At 39.7% G+C, this 23845-nt stretch overlaps 1 protein-coding gene across 6 annotated transcripts in view; it reads right to left on the bottom strand.

Moving 5' to 3' along the window:
* Positions 1–23845, bottom strand: part of lrp1bb (low density lipoprotein receptor-related protein 1Bb) — a 225048-nt gene that overhangs the window by 15125 nt on the left and 186078 nt on the right. For 5 of the 6 annotated variants that reach the window (XM_031858263.1, XM_031858266.1, XM_031858267.1 and 2 more), the window contains 25 exons: positions 21691–21872; positions 21247–21446; positions 20754–20942; positions 20477–20625; positions 20120–20213; positions 19731–19847; positions 19149–19268; positions 18235–18354; positions 15907–16023; positions 14674–14780; positions 12770–12902; positions 11987–12093; positions 11722–11854; positions 11148–11270; positions 10846–10968; positions 9474–9617; positions 9053–9187; positions 8353–8472; positions 7913–8154; positions 7387–7610; positions 6542–6648; positions 4635–4751; positions 4245–4418; positions 2274–2399; positions 1693–1857 (listed from right to left, as the gene is read on the bottom strand). In XM_031858263.1, coding sequence (XP_031714123.1) covers positions 1693–1857; positions 2274–2399; positions 4245–4418; positions 4635–4751; positions 6542–6648; positions 7387–7610; positions 7913–8154; positions 8353–8472; positions 9053–9187; positions 9474–9617; positions 10846–10968; positions 11148–11270; positions 11722–11854; positions 11987–12093; positions 12770–12902; positions 14674–14780; positions 15907–16023; positions 18235–18354; positions 19149–19268; positions 19731–19847; positions 20120–20213; positions 20477–20625; positions 20754–20942; positions 21247–21446; positions 21691–21872 — 3568 coding nt within the window. The remainder of the gene's footprint in view (positions 1–1692; positions 1858–2273; positions 2400–4244; positions 4419–4634; positions 4752–6541; positions 6649–7386; positions 7611–7912; positions 8155–8352; positions 8473–9052; positions 9188–9473; positions 9618–10845; positions 10969–11147; positions 11271–11721; positions 11855–11986; positions 12094–12769; positions 12903–14673; positions 14781–15906; positions 16024–18234; positions 18355–19148; positions 19269–19730; positions 19848–20119; positions 20214–20476; positions 20626–20753; positions 20943–21246; positions 21447–21690; positions 21873–23845) is intronic. The other variant, XM_031858264.1, reaches the window with a different exon arrangement.

The raw sequence follows: 23845 nt of genomic DNA, 5'->3' as shown, positions 1-23845 counted from the left end.
GACATGTGTTTAATGCAGTCAGACCTCTTCTCATGAGAAAAAACAAATTGCCGAACATGAAAGAAACAAAATGCATGTCCCCTTCAGCACGATACACACAGCATGAAAACACTTTCACTTCCCTCTCAGCTGTCCACCACCATAAATAGGAATACAATTCATCATTCAGTGTAGCATGTTGGACTCCAACTACTGAGCTTGTGAATGAAGAACAAAATCTGACTGATTGTCACCAATAGGAGCCCTGCCTTCTCTTATTCAGCCCGGAGGCCATCCCACAGCTAGTAACATGAATCTTATGCTATTTTGATAGAAAGGAGGAAAAATAAACAGATTTCATTCTTTGCTTTAAAAAAACCAGCAGAGTGCAACATGGCCTATTTGAAGGAATAAACGTTTAATCAAAACCATTCGAAACAAAAATCAAAAGCCCACACTTTTATCTCTCCAACTGTGACTTCTCTGATGTATGCACAAGCAAGCAGTCTTTCACGAAAGTTTGGTATGTGTACAGATGGGAGTGAAGGTGTCTCTGTTCAGAGCATATTGTACACCACTCTACACTGCACACTTGTGGTCAAACTACAAAAAAAAGAACTTACAGAGCCTTCAAGTAGCTTATAATGACGCCATGAGAATACTGCTAAAGAGACCGAGATGGAGCAGTGCTAGTGAAATGTTTGTGGCTGCACGATACTTTCCAAACTGTTTTTAAGAAATCTCATGTATAAATTCATTTGTCGACTTAATGACTCTGAAAAAATGAGATCATATTGGTTTTAACCAACATAAGGTTTAGTAGCACACGCTACCAGTCCCAGCTGTGGCGACATTGGTACAGCTGTCTCTTTGTAAGGCATTGCTAGGCCTATGTACTTCTATTGTTTGTGTATGTCATTTTATGTATTTGTCTATCTGGACCCTGAGTCTGAAATAAAGTGTATCTATCTATGACTCACACTCAAACATATTGCTTGATTTCTCATTTTATCATTCAATGAATACATCTTTAATAATTTTAAACCACTTGGATAAAGCTCTGTAGTTATAAAACATTTATGTGGAAACACAAACCACAATTTTTGTATCAGGACAAATGCTCTGATCGTGTTTAATGACAAATGGAAATGTTGTGGGATGATTGTAAGACGATGTACAGGCTTGTAAATCAATGATTGCATTTATATTAGGGCTGTAAATCCTGATTCAATTCCACCGCTGACATCTCAGCATATTCATATACATTCACTAAATTGTGGCGTAGAACTTGTTCCGGAAACCATGAAAGCACAAAAGAAGACCTTGACATGGAAGAAGGTTGATATTTGAGGCTTATTCGACAGGAGCATCAATGGAAAAAACAAAACTGCTCAACCGGCAGATGTAACGTGGCAAATGTGAGCTGAAGTGAGAAAGACATAGAAGTCTAAAAGAAGACAAATGTGGTTGAATGCTGATCGCTGGATCAGCATTACAAAGGAAATGGGCAGGCAACTCTGAATTGATCAGCTGAATATAAATTAATGCAACACATGAACCATCTATTCATACATGCTGGATGCTTAGATTGCAGTGAGGATAATATGACAATTTATTTATGAATATATGAAAAGATATAAATGAATCACGAGGTGGACACAAAGTACTGCAATTGCAAGGAAGAATCATGCTGCAGAGTATTTTTTTACTTACCCAGGGGTGAGCCCATGCAGGTGCCTCCGTTCAGGCAGTAGTCTGTGCAGTGGTTGACCTCACAGCGCTCCCCTGAAAAGTCAGGCCAGCAGTAACACCTCCAATCTCCTTTCTCATTGGCTAAGCATCGGCCTCCATTCTCGCAGGGGGGACGGCACAGTTCACCTTCGGAACAGCAAAGCCCAAAATGTTTACTGTGCTGCAGTGTGTAGCACTCAATCACATCAACCAGTGCTATGTTGCTAATGTCAGATAGAAACAACCATAGGGGTGAGAACCAGGATATTCAAACAGATGAGCATTAACAGAAACTGCATGCAGGGGGTGGCTTTTATCTACCTCAACACACATCAAATAGTCACAATGTGGTGTGTTTTGGTCCCAGCTATGAGTAACTATGGATGTCTGCTCAAATTGAACATTCATGCTGTGTTTTTATGCGTTCCCAATGCTGTTCAGTGCATATCAAAATCTGATGATCACAACACAAGCCAGGGTTTCCATCATCCACCATTATAAGCGCTGCTAAATCCTCCAACAAGTCATCTTTCTATGGCTTGAAGAAGCAAGAGTAGGCCTACCTGAGATCATGGCATCACTACAGGTGCCATTGACCAGTACCTTCCCCTCTGGACAGGTACATCTGGCACCAGTTGGGTTGAGCAGACACATGAAATCACAAGACATTCTTAGGCATGGATTTGATCCTGTGGAGGAATAAAACAAAAGAGCCAAGAATATAATCTCTCCGTCTGGCCTGAGATGGGAAAGAAAGGTTTGTTTGTGAAAAGTGTGTTTGCTCTGTCTCAGAGTAAATCTATTTATTTCAAGTGTTTTAACTCCAGTTTTCAAGAGTGTTATTTTCTCGAAGCCCAGAGAGGCACGAGGCTAAAGCATAATCAATAACATCTCACAGGCCTCTTCTCCAGATTAAATAATCAACGATTGTGAAACGTGTTATGAATTTCCCATTGATTTCCCATTGTCTGATTGATTATCAGGACTCTGAAGTGCTCTCCCCGATGCCGCTTAGAAGCAATGTAAACATGTCATAACAAAAGAATTAATCACAATTACACACACTTCCACAAAGGTGGGTTGTATTACAATAATAGTAATACTCAGCAGGTGTAAGCTATGAAAAATCACTACTTTACGATTAACGTTTGGAACATGAGACATCTGTCCATACTGCAGGTGCACTTCACAAAAAACTGTTTAAAAACTGCATTGACAAAACATATATTATTAGATATATTCAGAGGTAAAGTTGTTTTGTGATGAAATGGTATAATTATGTCTCTGAGTAGTCATTAACGCTTACACAGTATACAGTATATTCTAAAGATAATCAGCGGTCAGATTTTAACGATGAGAGCCCAGAACAAATCTAAATGGTTGTGAGAGCTTTGCTAAAGATATCAGGCCTCCATGTCATATCTTTTTGCAGGCTGTGCACATCTTCTGCACACAGACTTCGCACTACACAGCTGGCCAAATGAGTCTCTAGGGGAGATGGAACAGCTCCCCTTTAAGAGAAAAACTGAAGACTGAGCTGTCTGATGTTCTATAACCATTAACACCAGAGATGTAACAAATAAGTCAAGTGTGTCTAGTACATGAAGAAAGTGAGAGGATATGGTTGTATTGATTAACTCAGTCTCAGGAAACAGATGTTTTTCTTTTTTTTAAGTCGCACACCTCAAACAGTAACACGCCTCAAAGAGAGCTTCAATCAACCTTAAGAGCTTGCGCTGTTTCTTTATGTAATATTTATCCAACAGGTATCATTTATCATTTCAATATGGTATATATCTATTCATTTAACAACACTAATTCATTTCCCTTTTAATTATTCATTTTCATGACAATGCATTGTCAATAACAGGAAGATTTGTTCGCACAGTAAACTGATTATTCATAACTAATCATGCACCTGTAGAGCTTACCTCTGTGTGCAAAACATTATTGAGTGGATTGTCTTTGCGAGCTATACTTGGCATTCACTAAACTGCAGTTGTCTTTGAGTGTTTAATCAAGCTGAACTTGTTCCTCCTCACATTATGTCCTACCTGAAATCCCTAACCACATGTTAATTACAAAAACAAGACTTCAAAGACACATTTAAAGAACCAGAGGTAAGTATTGGTTGACATTTCCATTTTCCCAATATCCTAAATTTTCATTTAGCCTTGTTTGTATGAAACTTAGGTCCAGACATCCACAATCATTTATTTACTGTACATCCACAGACAGACACGCGAGTGAGACGTCACTCAGTTGTGAATTATTCACAAACCATATCCTGAAGTCGGCCCAGTAATTGTTTATGATGGCCTTCTATAAACTCTCTCCACATACATCTTGTACAATTGCACTTTATTGGAATGTTATGAACACAGTAATGTGAATGACTGTTAATAAAATGATGAACCGTGGCTTTCTTTGGCTAATACTCTCCAGTTTGTTGGATGACAGGGAGCTTTATGAATATAGAATTAATACTTTTTACATAACGCATAAAAAAGAGACCGATTGTCAAACGAGCTTACCATCTTGCTGTTTGTAACGATGAGAGATCAAAGCATTGGTGGGCTTCTCCATCCCTAAATTGAGAAATTCCACCGACTGTTTGCCTTGCTTGTGAATTTTGAAGACCTCGTGTTTTAATCCAGTTCCGTAGATGTAGTCTTCAAATATATCAATTCTGTACGGTTGGGAAATCCCTGTAAATCCAGCAGAGAAAGCAGCTAACATCAAGAACTGTGGCAGATACAAGAAAGCAAGAACATGCATGTGGGCAGATCGTTTTCATATCAAGCTTACCCACAAGCAGTCCTATTGTTGCAATTATTTCATGAAAGGTTGAGGAAACCAAAGTGCAGCAAGAATAGTATGTGTTGAAAAGAGGAAGCTGTGCTTTGTTTTCCAGTTGTCTTTACCGTGTCTCTCACTGATTGTAACCAGAGGGTCCGAACCATCCAATCTGATGCTTCCTATCTGTGAGAGCTCAGGATCTGCCCAGTATAATCGCTGGTTGAAATAATCAATGGCCAGCCCTGTGGGAGGATGAAGGAACGAAATGTATTTACCTGAAAAAAAATTACACCGGGCTCATCATGGAGTCCCTCGAAGCAGGAGACCTTCAGGTCAAGATATATGTATGTATGTAGCCGATGGATAGGATGTGGAGACAGAGCTTTTCTTGTTTCTATCTCCCTCTGGCTGTTTGCATTCAACATTCGTTTTGCTTGTGTCGAAATAGCATCGTTGATCTATCATCTCTGAATGCTCACATTACAATTTCAAATCAGAGAATCACTTTTACTTTCTCCCAAAAGTCTGAGTGTATAATCGAGCACCTGGCTGGGATGTTTAAATAGGTTTGCGTTTTTCTTCATCTGATGAATTCCTCTTTCTGTGACCAAGACAGAGCCTGGGTCCCTTGAATTAAAGGAGGCCAAAGCAGCTCTTCAAAACTAGATCAGCACTAAGTGTCTCCCTGTAGACAAACCAACACGTTCCAAGTTGCTGTAGAGTATTCCCTTCTTATATATTTTAAAGCTCTGACTTTAAAACTGCGACTGCACTGGCTGAATCATATATAATATACTGTGCATACGTGGTACGTCTAAACATGTGAATATTCTCTATAGTTAGACAATAGTATATAGGTCAGAACATACTCCGTACTAATACAACTTGACAACACTTGTTCCTATGGGTATACATCCAGCACTACTACTAAAGCATCTACAGTAACTCCACTTAATGAGACATCCGCTAAAAGCAGGTTTCATCTTTCTTCTGCATTTCTTTAGTTGAAAGTGTGAATTTGCTCTCGTGGTTAAAGTATTAGCTAATGAGCCTGTCGGCCAAGTCAATATCTTACAGTGCATTGTATATTCAGTGGCTCGTTATGATGGAATAACGTCTCTGTGTGTGTGTGTATATATATGTGTGTATGATATTTATCTAATTATGTTTTCTTTCATACGCTGTATATTTAAGAATTACATTTTCTCTTGTGTTACTCACAAACTATCGCTACTTCATCAATCTAACATCGTCAACGTTGAGAGAACCTTCAGCTTATTAACTACATGGACGATCATCTACAATCATTTAACTGACCTCAGAGAGTCCCCTTACAGCACACATTTTCCCTCAAAATGGAAAAGTATCTTATGTAAGTGTTTTAAAATGACAAAGTGTGAAAATTAGGACAGGTGATCAAACATACCTGTGAATACATTGAGCTGAATGGGAATCAAAGCAGCATGTTCAAATGTAGCTGTCCAACAATTAAAGTATCCTGGGGAGTTTTGATGACCAGCAGCACTATCTAACAAGTGGGCATGTCCTGAACTTACATAAGGCATGAGGCATGGGGCGACTGTGGCTAAGTAGAGAGCAGGGTCGTCCTTCAATCAGAGTGTGAATGAGTTAGTCTGATAGGCAGGTGGCACTTAGCCCCTGCCATCAGTGTGTGAATGATGATAAGTAGGGTGAAAGTGCTCGGAGTGGTCAGAAAGACTAGAAAATCACTTTACAAGTACAGTCCATTTACCATTTACCATGTATGTGTGTGCACGTGCCTTTAATGACAACTCTCTTTCCTGCCAATAGTTACACACTAGTCCACTGATTTGAAAATGTTTTACGAGAAAGGACATACGGAATGAGTATTCAGCCTCAAGGAACACACGACGAGTGATGAGGATCACTGAATGTTAATATTACTTTGTTTTCACGAAAACTCCACATGGTTCCGTAAAGACACCAAAGTAATGAAAGGAAAGAGATCTATAGCAATGTAAGTTAATTACGGACAATAGAATATACCTACCGGTGGGTCTCCTGAGGATTTTTTCCAAGAGCACTCTGCGCAAGGAGCCATCCATGGCTGATTCCTCTATATGAGAGTGATCACCTATTACGCTCCAGTACATCATACTGCAACAGACACAAGAGAAATGCTGTACCTCCCATTTGCACCATCTTCTTGTAAAATATTTGCAGATAGCATGCATAGAAATGTACCTTTTTACCTAAAATAACATTCATATAGCCTGATAATGTCCAATTGTGTCGCTGCTATTGCAACACATTTGGTGTTTCTCAGTGCAGATTCTTATGAATCCATCTTTATTTGCCAGGTGACAAAGTATTATACGATGATGCGGCAGATGAGAACATTCGCAAAGCCTCAAGATTCATTGTGGGAGTGATGTATCACAACTAAATGTGGGTGTGGCAGCCTTGTTAGGGCACCGTTGATTGAGCTGCTGTGAATAACAGTAAGCGATGTAATAATAACTGATTATGCCACTTCCACTGCAGTGGAGTAATTAATGGAATGTTTACATTTCCAATGACCATTAAGAAAAGGTTAATAGATGACATTTTCCAAGTAACTCCTTTCCTTATGTATTGAAAATGTATCCTCTCATAACAAGTGCACAGAAAAAGGTCCATATCTTAATGTTTTTGTCAATCTTTGATTTAGCATCTCACTTACATCTCACTCACAATAAAATGATTGTATTATGAGGCAACAGCGGGGGATGTTTGGCAAGACAAGTTGCCTAATTGTTGATTGGAGTGATAAACTCCATGGTAGGGAGCAAAAACTGCATCCCAGATCTACTGTATCAGAATGCTTATAATAAAACCCCGCTGTGCACAACTTACCCTCTGGCTGGGTTCACAGCGATGGCGTATGGCTCTCCTGCTATGTCAGTAATCAAGCGGGTGCAATTTGGTCCATTTAGTTGCCCCACATTTATGGAATATCGTAATTTAGTCCAGTGGGCTGTGTAATAGCTGAACCAGTGCATCCGAGAGTGATCGGTCCAATAGATGTTGCCTGTGATCCAGTCGGCAGAGATGTCTCTGGGTCGACGGAAGTCTGAACACTGCAACCAAGAATAACCGCAAGTTCAGGTGCTCTATTCGACATTTGTGCATACAATCATCCAGAGTTGTGTTGCAGAAAAGGCATAGCAGAGACACATTGTGTAGAGTGTAGTATCCACTATGTGAAACAACTTAACATGTTGTTTTATCACCTTTTAATAGATTTGTATAAACAAGCATGCTCTTTGATTCACTCAACCCATACTTTCTCAACCTTTGAGTTGAGAAAATATGCAACAGACGCAAAACATTTGCTGTGACGCTTGAGAAAACAAGAAGGACACACATTAGATATACTTACAATGTTTCTGATATTTGTTTTAGTTTGACTTCTTTCTAGATTGTCTTTGTAAAAAATTCCACCGGGGTTAAATTGGGTAGCCCAGATAAAGTTTTGGTGGTGAAACAGAACATCCATCCCAATAATGCGGGCATTGTCCTCGATGTGAGTGAGAAGTTTGTGTCCGTGGCTCTGGTTAAATGGATACACAAAACTTCGGATTTCAGTGTCATTAGCAATGTAGAGCACTCGATCTTCTGGTCCTGCCCGGTGAGTTGTTAATATGTAAAAAAAGAAAAGAAAAGTAAATTGGCGAAATTCCATCTTGGACAACAGTAAAAACACAGTGCATACAAATACAGTATACCATTTTACTCATTTTACAATGCGGTCATATCACCAAACTAGCATGTATGCAGAGTACACTAAAGGATATTTGATATTAAACTTCAGGATCATACCTTTTGCTATGCAGTTGCCATTTATATCCTTGTAATTTCGGTCACATGTGCACTTAAAAGATCCTTTAGTGTTTGTGCAGTAATGAGGACATGAGTCGAACTGTAGGCATTCATTTATCTCTGGAGAAAAAAAGAAAAGATGGACTGATTTAATCAGGAACAGGTTGCTTTAGAAAACAATTTATACTTTTCATTGTTGCTGAGACACTTTATACACATTGAGAGATGATGGGGAATACATGACAAATACTTTCCAGCCCAGAGGAGTCATATTATGTAACATGCATTCTTTTGTGGATTATTAACATTTAATGATATTTTTGACTGGCGCTTAATGCTATGGGGACTGTGGGTCTTTGTGTCCTGTGCTCTCCACATAACGGGAAAGACTGACAGTTTATTGTCATTAAACTAGAGGCCCTTGTCCATTTTCACCATTTTCAATGCTGAGAACTGGCATGTTTGTTTTTAGCAGATATATTTTACTTTTTAATATTAGAAGTCACTTATAATGAAACCTCAATATTTATTACATTATATAATGAATCCTGACAGTATTTGCAACTTAATTATCCCTGTATCTTAACCTGGTGGATCTAAAGAAAATAAATTGTTAACCCAACAGTCCAGTGGAAAATGTTGCTGCTACCGTTAAATGTTAGAATAGGGTAAAAAAAGAATAAAACTGATTATACATTACCTTCACATTGGCCTGTCTGTTGGTTCCTCTGAAAGCCAGGCTTGCACTGGCATACAGCAGTAGCATTTGTTTGGTTGCAAATGGAATCCTCTCCACATGGATTTGTTTTCTTTTCACATACATCTCCACTGGAAGCTACAAATAAAGACAGGACTTTGATTACACCAGTCCTCTGCTTCTTAGATACCTGCTGTGTGTTTCTTTTGATGTGCAAAAGCAGAAAGGGCAGCATCTTCTTTCATATAGTACACAGCACACGTCAAACGTGGGCATACAATATATTACCATAACTAACAAAATATCACATCTAAAATGAGATTGCTATACTTCTTGATAACATCATTGGTGACATTTGAAACTTTCATCTCTTCCGAAACGCTCCTTTGATCTGTTTGCTCGAGTCAACTGGTGCTGTACTTACAGGCCTTGCAGTCTTGCTCGTCTGATCCGCCATCGCCGCAGTCACTGAACAGATCGCACTGCAGCTGGACTGGGATGCAGCGTTGGTTACTGCAGGTGAACTCTGTCTTCCCACAGGGCCGAGGTCTTCCGGCCATCACCTCTGCTTCAGTACACACAGTTTGGGTTGAGAAGACAACAACAACAAAAAATCAAAACCTAACTCGTGCAGTACAAAATATTCAAATGTAAAAATCACAGAGACAGCTGTTGCTAATTCTTTATCCTAAAAAAATGTTGAATTACTTTGCACATTTTATTTCTGATCATTCGCTTACTTGAATTAACGGTAGTTTTCCTCTATCCGAGCGAAATATACCAAAGAAGAAGGAGAGTTTGAAGGAAGTGAAAGAACAAAATGTGGCGACACAGAGGTGGATGGAGGGAACAGTGGGATTAAGGTGAGATTGAAGTGATGGATGGAGGGACGAAGAACACAATGGTGAGAGGTAATGGAGTGAGGTAAGAGATGGATGGATGTATCAATGGAATCAGAGAGGAAGATGAATTGAGGACAGAAGGAATGAAAGAGTGAAGGATGAGGGAAGTGATTTGTCCCTTCCTTTCCTGTCTGCTCGGTGTGATCGTCACACCAGGCTTGAGTTGGGGAAACGCGTCAGGAGACTAAAAGAGGGTCGGCAGCTGTTATGCCGTCAGGCATACCAGAGAAGATAAAAAGATATTTTCAACATAAAATCCCACCCAAATAAAACAAAACAATGTTAACTACACCAAACGTTTTACAAGGCAGCCTGTGAGGTGATAATTTGGTATAAATACATATTGGTATGAAAATAAATGTTAAATCCTAAATCTTTTCCATAATTTCCAACTGTGCTGGATTGTATTGACGTGGTCAGTGTTTTATATTATACACAAAAGGGTCGTAAGTAAGAAGGTCATACGATAAATGTGAGTGATAAACAAGTTAGAAAATAATAATGTGTGTTATGTGAGTTAAGCAAGTTGAGACAGAAAAATCACTTTTATTCTAAATTTCAACTCATAGAAAATTTGATATGGGGTCCCAAGTAAACACAGCTTCTTTTCAGGGGTCATGAGCTAAAAACAGTTGGGAGCCACTGATTTGGAGTTCACTATTAAGGTTTGTATGTCATTTCCTGTCTCCGTTTAAAAACTGTGGTCATAGGTTGCCAAAGTTCTGTCCCAGCCCCAGTTCATATTTTAAGCTGTTCTCTTTGCACCTCTGTGGGTCAAGAACAAGTGCATCAGGGGAGCATGGTTATCAAATAATACAAAAAGACAATAACTTTAATTGTATTTTCACATAAAAGATTTTAAATCAGATCTCTATTGGTACATTTTTTGCTCACCACACTCGTCTTCATCCGAGTTGTCACCACAGTCATCGACTTTGTTGCAGACTTGGTCTGTACGCAGACACACATGATCATTTCTGCAACGGAATGGCCTTGTAGGAGGGCAGGGAAGCTTTGCTGGAGATGAAAAGACACAAAAAGTTAATAGATATGTCTTTCAAAAAAAAACAAAAAAAAAACTGGGTGCATTCTTGTATGAAAAGACAATGACATTTTCTCTCTTGGAAAATAGAATAGTAGTGGTTTATAAAAACTGTCTTCAAAGGAAAGCATTGTGAGTGACACTTTCAACCCACCACACATGTCTAAGTCTTCGTCAGAGTTATCTCCACAGTCGTCCTTGCCGTCACACACCCACGTGTGGAGTTTGCATAAAGTGTTGTTGCAAATGAACTCATCAGCCCGGCAGAAGAAAGCACCTGCAATTACAGAAATAAGTCTTTCAACACTCTACCCAAGGTAGTGCATTCAGGGTTGTAGAAGATATGACTCAGAAATTGTCTATGACAAGATTGAATGAAATATCATTTAACATAATGATCCAGAGAGCCCTGAATCATTTTGCCTCACAAATCGAAATCGATTAAACTCATCTCACATCTTTCATTCTCATTGTATTTAAAATCCCTACCACTGCCACATGCTCTCAACTTACATTCCAGATATTATTCTCTATTGCTGTCTCCTTATATGAAATACTTTGAAACGGTTCACATGACTCATCTGTTATATAATACTATATGCAGTGTTAAGACTTGAGCTAGCATAGTAGAATCCCTTTTCCCCCCCGCTATATGATGAAAAATATCAGTCTTCAAAAACACAACACAACACATAAACACACTCATGCGAGGTCACACTCATACCGACCCTGGCTGCAGTTTTCCTCATCACTGTGGTCCATGCAGTCCAACACGTCATCGCAGCGCCAGCGCCGAGGGATGCAGTGGGCACGATTGAGGCAGAGAAACTCATCTTCTCTGCACTCCTTTACACAGCCAGTCTGTCAGCAAAGGAACACAGCAAAATCACCACAAATGTCCATTCTAGTAATGTTGTCAGCTGCAATCAGAAGATACCAAAAACAAATACTCTTTTGGTTGCTTTTTTTAAAATCTTGTGAAGCTGCACTGACCTCATCTGAGCCATCCAGACAGTTGTCATGTCCATCACACCGCAGGCTGGCTGACACGCACCCTCCGCTGGCACACACGTACTCATTCACGGAACATGAAGGGGCTACTGGAGAACGGCAAAGCATATCAGTCAACATCGTGCCTGTTCTCAACTAGAGATCCCTCAGCTGAGACATTTTCAGTTTACTGTTCTATGAAGAAGTGGAAAACTCCACATGAAGCTAGGGCTTCAGTATGATGATGTCCCGCAGGTCTAAGAGGTGATACCACTTTCTGCTAAAAACAACAAGCTTCACAGTTTGTGGCCGGTAAACAGCGGGAGTAAAGCCATTTCTATTTGTCAGAACATGAGAACATTTCTGAAAATCAGTGTTACATTTTCTAAGTCTTGCGTTTGAATGTATACTGCACACAGTATCTTAAGGACATGATGTGATAACTTCTTCAAGCCAGTCCTTCTGAGTTCATGTGGTACAATAATAAGGTGAATGTTAAAAGCTATGCTTGTGAAATAATGTATACTTTCTGTTATATTCACATTCTAACATCGATTAGAAAACGTTTTTAATATTTGTCACGATTGACGTTGACAAGATAATCTCTTCCTTCACCCATAACGGAAAAAATGATATGACTGATTGTATGAACTCCACTCTTATAAAAAAGAAAAATATCTATATATTCCAGAAAACAGAATGTTTAGAAACAGGCAATGTACAAGTACAAGTCAGTACACCATATACAATTCCTTTAAAAAAAACTAGAGGACATTCGTTTTGCACCTGTCTCCTGGCAGTTTTTCTCATCTTCCCCCATCTTGCAGTCTTCTTGGCCATCACACAGCCACTTCAATGAGATGCAGAGGTTGTTGTGACACTGAAAATGGTCATCCGCACAGCGTGCCTCACAGCCTTTCTGTGAACGCATACAGTAAAGAAATAACATAACTATAAGGTAGATAATCCCCGTTATAATGAGATTATTATACAGCGCTCGTTATTTGTTTTTCGAAGAAAGCACTTTATATCTGAGAAATATCACTGAAGGCACCACTGATGATGCAACTGTTCTATCCACAAGGCAGGGTTCACTGTTCATTGTCTGAGCACTTCAGGGCTTGAAAAAGGTCGAATAGGTGAAAAGGCCCTTGTGCTCTCAGTGATGGACTGTAAACCTCTTTTTTAAAGTTGAATTGCTTTAGGGCCTGGGCCAGTAGCCTCTCAGAGAATGTTTAATTTATTATGCACTTTACTATCCACTCACAACATATCAAGGAGGTTCATGACATAGTGGGTTCAGTGTGAATACAACCAAATTATGTGATATTGATCTTCCTACTATAAACATGCACCACTTTAATATAGATAAAGAAAAATGCTGTAATATCTCAAATGTTTGGACTTTAACATACAGACTTTTGGTGACTGAACAAATCAGCAAGAAAATCACTACTGTAAAAACAAAACATGTTCCAAATATATAAAAATTATTTTGCTTTAATACAGGAAAAAATAATCGAAGCTATATATTCCAGTAATCTTCCATGCTCTCAGATAAATATGGGCAGTTCAAACTATAACAGGGTGGACAATCTCCTCCATGATGGCCACTATGAATAACTGCATGTATTAATCACTGGGTATTCTAATGCTGATTGAAAGGTGACTCTTTCCTACAGACTATTTGCCTGCAATGACCCAGACAGTATAATTAGGGTTGCACTGCTTTGCATGGAGTAGGACTACATGTAAAAAAAAATGCTGTGCAAATGTTGAACAGAGCAATACGTTAACAAGAATAATGAATCGTACTAATAAGCCTTTGTCCTTGAATTATGCATTGCACTGCATCATTACCACTGATTGAGTATTTTTTTAATGAATCCTGCAAAAAAATGTCTTAACACCATACAATGCATTGATAAAGGCACATTTAATGCAATTTCTTCACATATTACGAGAGCGTAAAATCACAATGTCAATTTGAAGGTTGGTAAATTAAGATATTCAAGCATATTTATGAACTAAACGAGCACTCTTTGTTTTGCTGAAAGGCTTGGGGGATTAGCATTTTCAGAAGCAACGAAACACAAGGTATTTCATGCAGTAATGTACTTGAAGGAACAATAACTCACACACAATCGCAGGGATATTTTCTTTCCAGCATTGTTGGAATATAGCGACCGTGACGAGTAGATTTGGATCAACACAATGATATGTGTCGGGAATGGGATTATTTTCTTTGCAGGAGGCAATATGCTTGTCCAATTTAATCTCCCTTTCCGATTGGGATATTTAGTCTGTGCTTGAGCTGCAAGCTCAGATACTAACACACATTTTCAAGAGATCAATTAAAGACTACACCACAGTATTGATAGATAAATACTGTTATTTTGTTGGTTATATAAATATATATATATATATATATATATACATATAATAGTCCATAACAGAATGGTTAACACATGTTTAAGAGCTTAGAATGATTCCAATTCACATTGTTTGAAAGAAAAAGACAACATGTCCAAAATGCTCATGGCTGATTTAAAAGTGTTCATCTTTTTGATCTATTTTCAAGTGTGCAGTGACTTATTCTTAATATAGCGTCTTGCTAATATCTGTGCCTCATGTGGGTTTACCTTCCTCTTTGATTCATAAGTAAGTGGTACACATATACAAACACTGGCCTCATCTGAATTATCCAGGCAGTCATAGTCTCCATCACAGCGGAATCGGGAGGAGATGCAGTCTCCGTTAGCGCAGGCAAAGTCCTTGTGGTTGCAGGTGACTGGCTCTACGTTGAGAAAAACAGACACAAAATCTTGCCAGACTGTTTCATCTTTCAGCAGTATACATAACAAACGTACATCCCCTGATGCAGTAATCGGCCAAACGTTCAGTCTTGGCAAAACCATCATTTTAGCTAATTAGGAGTCATTTTGTATTAGAAGTGAAGAAACTGGCAAAGCTGATCAAGATGTAAATACATTCATTGCGGCTCTCACAATGGAGGGGGGGTGACATACTTCCTGAAGCCAAAAAGCTTGTATCTGCCATTTAGTGCAAGTCTGTCCCCGAGGACAATATTAGGACGCAGCTAAACAGCTGCATCAGATCCAATGTCTGGGCCCTCCCCTTGTTATCATGGACTGTTAGCTCACGCAGTGTGTGTGCTATGAGTTGTGCTGCAAAATAAATTCCCAGCAGGCATTGCAGCAAAATCGGATTTGCAGCATCTCCACTGTCTGCTGGTCCACCTGCTTAATTATTTGCCGTCCAACCCTTGACGGGCTTTTATTTGCATCTCAAGTGACATTAATAGGTATGGGGAATAATCATCTTATAAACCACGCAAATGATGCACACTCAGCAAAACAAATTCTCTCTCTCTCTCTCACACACACACACGCACACACATGAACACACAAATGCAACAGGGACTTGATTGCACATAAGATATGCAATTTAACAAGGTGGGTTACCATTGTCATTTCATGAGTAAATACAAGTTTTCTTCTAAAAGTGGTGATGAAATATCCAAACAAAGGGGAATATTAGTTTGGAACATTACAGAGAAGAGATGATATCAAGAGCTCAGGAGTCTGAGCCTCACATTATGCTCAGAGAAACAGCACGGATAATAAAAGAATGCTTGAAAGAAAGAGTTGAGCACGGCTGAGTCGATAGTGGGAAGAGTCACCCAAGGTGTATAGATATAAGGGCGTGTGTGTGTGTGTGTGTGTGTGTGTGTGTGTGTGTGTGTGTGTGAAAGAGAGAGAGAGGTGGTTTGATAGTGGGAGGGGCACTCGGGTGTCTTCGGAGAAGTCCAATTCTTCACTGCCTAAGAGCGTGTAAAAACATCAACAGTGTATATAAGTGAACAAACTGAGCTGCCAGAAAGTGAGGAGTCAGGTACTCACTGCAGTTCTCCTCGTCTGAGTTGTCTCCACAGTCATTCTGGCTGTCACACCTCCAGTGGTCTGGGATGCAGTTGTTATTCTCGCAGCGGAATTCATGAGGTCCACAGGTCTTTTCATCTTTTTCATCAGGAGCAAACAAACACGAAGATGAAAATGGCTTCAAAGAGCATGAATATTAATAGTGTGCTAGCTATCATATTTTCTACGTGTAGTAATCATCGTTTCCTCAGGGTTTCCCAAAGCAAGTCTGACACCGAGTTCAAAACACAGTATGAACCCCTGGAGGCTAACACACCATAAGATGAAATACCTGACTGTGCTACCAATCATCCTCAACAGAATTTGTGACAGGAAGTTGGCAAAATTGAACTTTCTTCAGGAAAACATCCAAGAGAATTACAGAACACAACAACAGCTGAAGCATTTGATTCTGGCTCTGTTATCCGCACCCAAACTGTGTTTCTGATTTAGTGTCCCGTCAGTGCCAACAAGTACCAGTGCATATGGTAGTGATGTGTTGACAGCAGCTGAGATTAAATGTCTGGCTATCAGCTTGTGTCACTTCTTTGTCTTTAATGTTACTGATTTTAGTAAGTATTATTTAAAATGCCCAAAGTGACACTGGTTTTCACAGATTTCTTTTTGGGATGCTCATACAACTTTTTAATACAGAAAAACAAAAATGATGAGTGAAACAAGAATGAATCATCTTATGCACACGGTGTGAAAATAGTGGACACCTTTAACAAATAAGATTAAAGTAAATTGGTAGCAGGACTTAAGTTTAAGATAATGCTATCTACTTAAAATACCGAGCCTGATAATCAGACTGAAGATTTCAAAGATTTCGATAGAGGTCTGGATCCAGGCTACAACATGTCAATGACACAATTCAGAGTCAACTATGGTCCTGAAGTATTGCAGTATTAAATGGGGCATTCCAGTGTTAAACATTAATGGGCAGAATTATCCAACATATTTGCATTTATTTCACAAAGAACAGATGCTTTAATATTTGCTCCAGCAACAATTCCTCAGAATGGGTTTTCAAAGTCAAACCGAGAGCTTCCTTTTAAAAAGTAATTTCAGTGCAGACATCATCAGGGATAATGGCCAAGGTAACGCTGTTCTCGGTTAGGGAAGAGATGCGTCAAAAGAGGAGGGTGGCAGATTCTGCCTGGATCTCTTTCCAACATGACAGCAGGAGGAGAGAATCAGGAGGGAAAGCTGAGAGCAGCAGCGGAGGACACGAGGCAGCAATTCATTAGGAAGCAGCTCAGTCAGTCACTAGCAGCTCATAAAAGACGTGACGCTGGAAAAAAACGAAACAATATTTCCCCTCTAAGTCAGAGCTCATTACGGCACTAACAAGCAAAACTTCCTTAAACAGTCTGAGGTAATGCAAATTAGAAAATAAGATAGCTATAGAGCGGCACCGTCTCCTTTGAGTGAGCGTAAGTGGTGAGAACTTTATAGGTGATGGAAAAACCCGATGACACAAACTGCAGCTAATGCAGTTTGAGGGGCTGAAGTCAAACATCAGTAAACTACACGAAAGCAGCAGCATGACACCAACCTAAAATCAAAAATGCATCTATTGAGAGGAGCTGTGACTTATCAAACATTAAAGCATGAATATTCTTTTAATAACACTCAAATTGAGATGTTGTACAACGACACATTTGTTGATAGGACTACTAGTAATGGTTCTTATTCTTCAGATGTCACACCTATAAATAGAAAACAGCTGGCCCACACACACCGGGGGATGATCTGTCCCCTACATTGTGAAAAAGGTCTCATCGTGTAACTAGACTTTACTATTAAGAAAGTGCATGTTAAAAATATGATACTGTGCATTATGACCGACTTCATGACTGGAGATACTATGTATTCGATCTCTTTGACAGGAACATTTTAAAATTGTTTGTGGTAAAACTTTGCATTCTTGTCCTGATCGAAGAACTCTGGCTCAACGCAAAGGCATGTCAAGCAGATATAATCCAGGTGCATAGTGCTGGAAAAGTTCCCAAGCTGCCCTACCTTAGTAATAATGGCTTTTGTGTGACTGAGGTCAGCATTTAAGACTGACAGCTGCTAAAAATGCCAGGCAAACAGAGATCATAATGTTGAGCTCTTACTGAAGAAAGGCACAGCCTGTCCTTCAGGGCATTCTCCCTCAGCACATCATCAGACAGGCGGTGAGAACACATGGAAGTACCAGAGTGAAGCCAAGTGTAAAATGAATTAAATCAGATTCTTCTCCCCTTTAACTGAAAAACAAGGGAAGTGGTGTGATTTATGGTGAAGTGGGTTTCAACAACTTACCGCAATTAGCCTCGTCTGACCCGTCTGTGCAGTCGGGGTCCTCATCACAAACCCAGAGTTTGGAGATGCAGTGCATGGAGGCCTTGCACTGGAACTGGTCTGGCGAGCAGGTGCTTTCAGCTGTAGGCAGAGAGACAGGCAGTGTGTTTAGGGTGGTAGAAATGACCCGAGTGATCCGAGTGTTCATAAAAACTACAGTGATATAAGAACCAGTGAGGCAGCTATTCATTTCTCCAAAAAGCCTCGCATACCTTTACAGCCCGTTATTATAGCAAGTAGCTGCTTGTTATGAAACCTCACATTGTTTCAGATAGCATTTTAATTTCAGTGGTGCAGTGCTCATTACAAAAGTGCATTCAAAACCACATCCAATCATTGTGGAAGTCTAAGAAGGGGTGAAGTGATTAGCGTCACTTTAATTAAAGCCATTTTTTTCTAAGGCTCTTTCTCCTCCTTACTTTCTTGCATTCACCCACCCCCCCCCCCCACTCTGATCCCTCTTGCAATCACATGCAAGACAAATGCAGCAGCCTAAAAGACTGGGTGTGATATGGGGTGTGATATTCTAGTGAGTTACATCATGGCAAAGATAATCTCTTCTTATCCTCTGTGCGATTAATATCTAATCCCTTTTCACAGAAACAAGGTCTTCCTTTGGAATTCTTAACATTTATACGTAATGTTAATGTCGCCATATAGTCTGTCATTAATAAATGAAATATGTCAAAAAAAGACAATTTAGGTAATTTATCTGAATCCACTAGATTAGATCTTGACTTTTATTTTGTTATTTATCTGCAATGTTGGGGCAGACTGATCAAACGGAGGATACATTCATTAACTAACGGGGATAAAAGCTCAGTAAAGCCATTTCTAAGACAATGAATCCTTAAAGTAATAATGCAGTGCCTTACGGCAGTCTGTCTCATCCTCTCCGTCGCCACAGTCGTCCTGACCGTTGCAGCGCAGGTTAAGAGGGATGCATTTCTGTTTCCTGGTGCACTTGAACTGGCCTGACAGACAGATGTATGTCTCTGAAAGAGAAAAAGGGGCAGGAGCAGCGGGAGGATGCATCAATAAGAGATGTTAGGAGTCCAAACAAAGCTAAGCATCTAAACTATTATTACTGACTAAGAGTCAACCTATAATAGAGCTGGTTTATGAAAACTCTTACATTTACTGTTTAAGGTTTTGTAAACACACAGTTTCTGCTAATGAAGCATTTTACATTTGCTGTTTGTATTGAGTAAATAGAAGTCAATGAAAATGAATTACTAAAAATAATCTTGATTCACTTTCTGGTGATCAACAAATTAATTCATCGACTAATTGTTTCAGCACTAAATAGTAGATACCATTGACAGAAAAACAACAACAACGTAACGCTGCACTGGACACACGGTTTAATAGGATAATAAGTGAGAATCGGCAGTTATCAGCAAGAAGCAATGAATAACAAACAGTTAAAAACATCCTCTTAGATGTTGCATCCTTACCACAGTTAGCTTCATCTGAGTTGTCGCCACAGTCGTTCTCACCATCACAGATGAAAGGAGGAAGAGCACAGAGGCCAGTACCGCACTGAAAACGCCCAGGTTGACATTTGAATTCAGCTGTTGGGAAAAACAAATCATAACTATATATCAGGGTTTATGCTTTAAAGGTTCAATCAGAGATCATATAAATCCTTACTGAGCATTGTGTAAATGCTGTTAAATGCTAAATATATAAAACAATAGTGACAACAAACGGACATTTAATTGAAAGTAGAAAAGACTCGATTCAATTTTAATATCCGTCAAAGCTCACCAAAAACAGGAATTGACTAGTTCTGGTTTACAGTAGTACAATTTTAAAGCCAGCCTTTGAATAACATCGCACTCACGGCAGTCAGTAGGTTCATCTGATCCATCCCCACAGTCGTCCACCGTGTCACACTTCCACCAGAAAGGGATACACTCATCTGTCCCGCAGCGAAACTATTAGTGACCCAGACAAATATTTAAAAAAACACGGAATTTGGAGCCATCATTAATATTTGACTCTCCTTTTAAGGTCAACTTTCTTCAAAGCCAAAGTCAAAATCAATACACAACCATTTCCTAGAACCTACCGTACATGCCAGAAGAGGAAAGCATACGAGAGTAAAGCAATTTGCCCTTCGGGGGAAAAGTACTGGTCAGAATATAACAGCATCACCGTGGTAAAACTAAACTTAGAAGTGGGAGGAGACATGGCTGACCTGACTAGAAGTGCAGTTGGAGAGGCAGGTCTTATTGTCAGCAGCCAAGTAAAAATTTGTCGGACAGGCACATTTGTGTTCTCCGCCGGGGGACAGAAGACACAAGTGGCTGCATCCTCCGTTTGCAATCTGACACTGGTGCTTGGGTACTGTACAGAAGGACAGAAGTACATAGCTGAGTTCATACTGTGAAACACAAATCATTTCCTTCACAAACTACAACAACTGCTCGGCATGAGAGGATAGAATGAACATGGGTGCCAGATGGACTTCATACCTTCAGGCTGGCGCAGGGAGTGGTAGACCTTGATGGATTTGATGGCTTGCCAGGAGTTGAGGAGCTCCATCCCTTGAGCGCCAGTCGTCTTATGAGCACGTCGTAGTGATTTGGACTTCCCATCCGTCCAATAGACAAAGTCCTCAAACAAAGTCAGAGCCATTACCCCTTGGATGTGATCATTAGATACTGGAAAGGGAAAAAAATGGCCGTGGTAAGCTTCAATTAAATTCTAATTATACCCCTATACCATATTTAACGTCATAAACAACAAGTAATATTGAAACTGCCATTCATCCTTTAAGTCTAACTATGTGTGTTTAACATCTACAACACAATTTAAAAGTCAGATTTAGAGCAAGTAGAGCTTTGTGCTAAGCTAACCAGCTGCTGGCTCCAACTTCTCATTAAACAGATATGGCTTGGTAATCAAAGTGTATTTGCCCGAAAATGTCAAACTCTTCTTTCAACATCGTCAACACCTTAGTCCCACCTTTGCGTCTTTGGGTGCCATCCATGTTGGCAAGCAGGATGTGGTTATCGTCTGCCCAGTAGAGCCTCTTGTTGGTGTAATCGATAGTGAGAGCAGTGGGGCTATAGATCTCTTTGTCAATGATAACCGTTTGCCCTCGGCCATCCATGCCAATGCGCCCAATGTGAGGTGGTTCACAGCAGTCTACCCAGAACACGTACCTAGTCAGAAGTACAGCACAGTTCAAAGAGCTATATACTTTAGCAGGCAAACGTGATGGGAATAAAGAATCAGCACCGACACAAAATGAAACTCCTCTAATGAGAGCTGGATCTAACAGTTTCCAGGTTAACAATCTGAAAGGAGCAACTCCATCCCTGCTCTCCCTCAAGCTGTGAAATCAATCCTTATTAAGAAAACACTCAAGCATTATGGTGAGCTTTACAGTAATGATAATAGACTTACCCTGTCTGGGGGTCCAGAGCTAGATCTGTGGGGTTCTTGAGGCTAGAACTGATCAGGGCGGTAGGGTAGAGGCCATTGGCTTTGGACACTTCCAATGTTTTCTTTTCTGCATCACACCAGTACAGATTTTTTCCGATCCAATCCACTGCTAAGGCGCTTGGCACTGCTGTCTTGTGGACTATCTAGTAATGCAGGGGGAAGAAGATCAGTTTTAGTATGAAGAGCTTTCTTTGTCTATTGCTCTAAATTCTTTCATGGATGAACGTAAATAACTGAAATCTGATATAAATAACAAATACAAAGAAATATTGTCAAAATTGTCTCTTTCATTAGTTTACCACTGTCAAACATAAGAGCATGTGCAAAGAAAAGGTCTTACTCTGTCAGGTAGGAGCAATATCTTTCAAGGAATCAAAATCACTTTTTGTTCAACAAACAACAATCTATGGCCTCGAAGTATGCTCTCAGTGAGACATTATTTTCTCCTCCATCAAAACAAATACAATCTCATTTTTCCAACCGCATCACACACTACTAGCAGCCAGAGCTAACAGGAGCATTCTTGTGATATATTTGAGCTCCGATATACTGTACATGTGTTGCCATCGTAATCACTCTACATGCACATGCAGAAGCTGAGTTTCAACCAAGAACTTTCTGGTAATTTTAAGTCCCAGGACTACTTAACAAGTAACTAAAGGTTCCTTCAGCCCATTGTTGTCTGCGTCTCCATAGCGGTCTAAAGACGTGCAGAGACTTTGCAAATTAGTCTGCTGATGTCTGAAAAAGCAACATGACATGAGGACAGGGCTGCTGGTGGTTGCATCATGGGTAAACACACTCTGTAGCCTGCAGTTCAGTGTGCACAGTGCACACCCATCTCATCTAAAATGTTGGATGTAATGAATGAGATTCAGAGGAGGAAAATGAAACTAAGAGTGTCTCCACAGTAAACAATGTGTTGTGTGTTGGATGGATATTTATTTACGCTTTAGAATGTATCCGCTGTGAAACAATCAGAAAGTAACTTTTTATTCTCTCATTCACAGCACAGCCGTGCTGTGTCTCTCTCTCTTTTACTGCTCGCCCTCTCATCTCATCTCACTCACAATCTCCAATTTTCTCTCCGTCTTTTTGTAAATGAGTCGGGAAGCGATATCAAAGCCTGACTTTACTTTTTATCAAACAAGGAAAAATACTCTCCCGTCATCCTGAAATGGTCCTACATTGATGTTGCAGTAAATTGTTTTAGGAATGAAGTGCTACACATGCTGAAGAAGAAACCAAACTGCGTCGGTGATCCCAATAACCCCCACCCCGAAACTTTGTGTACTTTCCCACGGCAGGACATTTTTTTGTCCCCGGAAAATGTCCCTGGATCTGAATTTAGATCCTGGACCCTGTGGTCAAAAGGCAATGAGTTCCTCAAAAGGTTGCTAGTCGCTGGTGAAAGTTCCTGTGGTCGAAAAGGGGCTGTGCAGAATGCTGAGTCAGATGTGATTACATACGTATATCATTCATTTGATATGTGTAAAATTAGGATATCTTCAGTAAATGTGTCTGCTGTCTGTGCTTCTTGTACTTACTACTTAGTCATATTTAGGTATGTTTATGTGTGCACAGTGTTTTTCACATATTCACATTTCACATATTGAATTAACTGACAGCTCATAGAGTTTTGCTAAACGTTAAAAATGTCCTGGCATCTTTATTGAGGTCAGGATTGCTGTGATTTCACTTGGACTCAATGTGAAAGAAATGAATAGTCGGGTGTTAAGAAAGACGTATGTGCAGTATTTTGCCAAATCGAGCAGTTATGTCTAAAGACTTAACCAATTAATTAGGGTACCAATGTTGTTTGACCCACGCATAATTATGCATAACAAATTTCTCATAATAGAGACTAAAGACAGAGGGCACAAATCATTCCTGCAGCTCTAGCTACAGTGGCAACGTTAGTAAGAATATAATTTATCTCACTCAGTCCAAACTCATAATCACATAACAAAACGTATTTTAATTTGCATTCATAGCTGTAGTGGCTGCTAATATAAATACAGTGAAACGCTTAAGTCGATGTGCATGAAACCCTTTTGTGTGTGATTTTGAAGAGGCCTGTGCACTAACTAAAGCCTATATGCTCTTGCATATCAGT

Source organism: Anarrhichthys ocellatus, unplaced genomic scaffold (genome assembly GCF_004355925.1).
Source record: "Anarrhichthys ocellatus isolate YVR2014 unplaced genomic scaffold, GSC_Weel_1.0 scaffold20, whole genome shotgun sequence".
In the NCBI taxonomy this organism is placed as follows: Eukaryota; Metazoa; Chordata; class Actinopteri; order Perciformes; family Anarhichadidae; genus Anarrhichthys; species Anarrhichthys ocellatus.
Note: the sequence above shows the minus strand (reverse complement) of the source record. Positions and strands in the feature narration are given on the sequence as shown.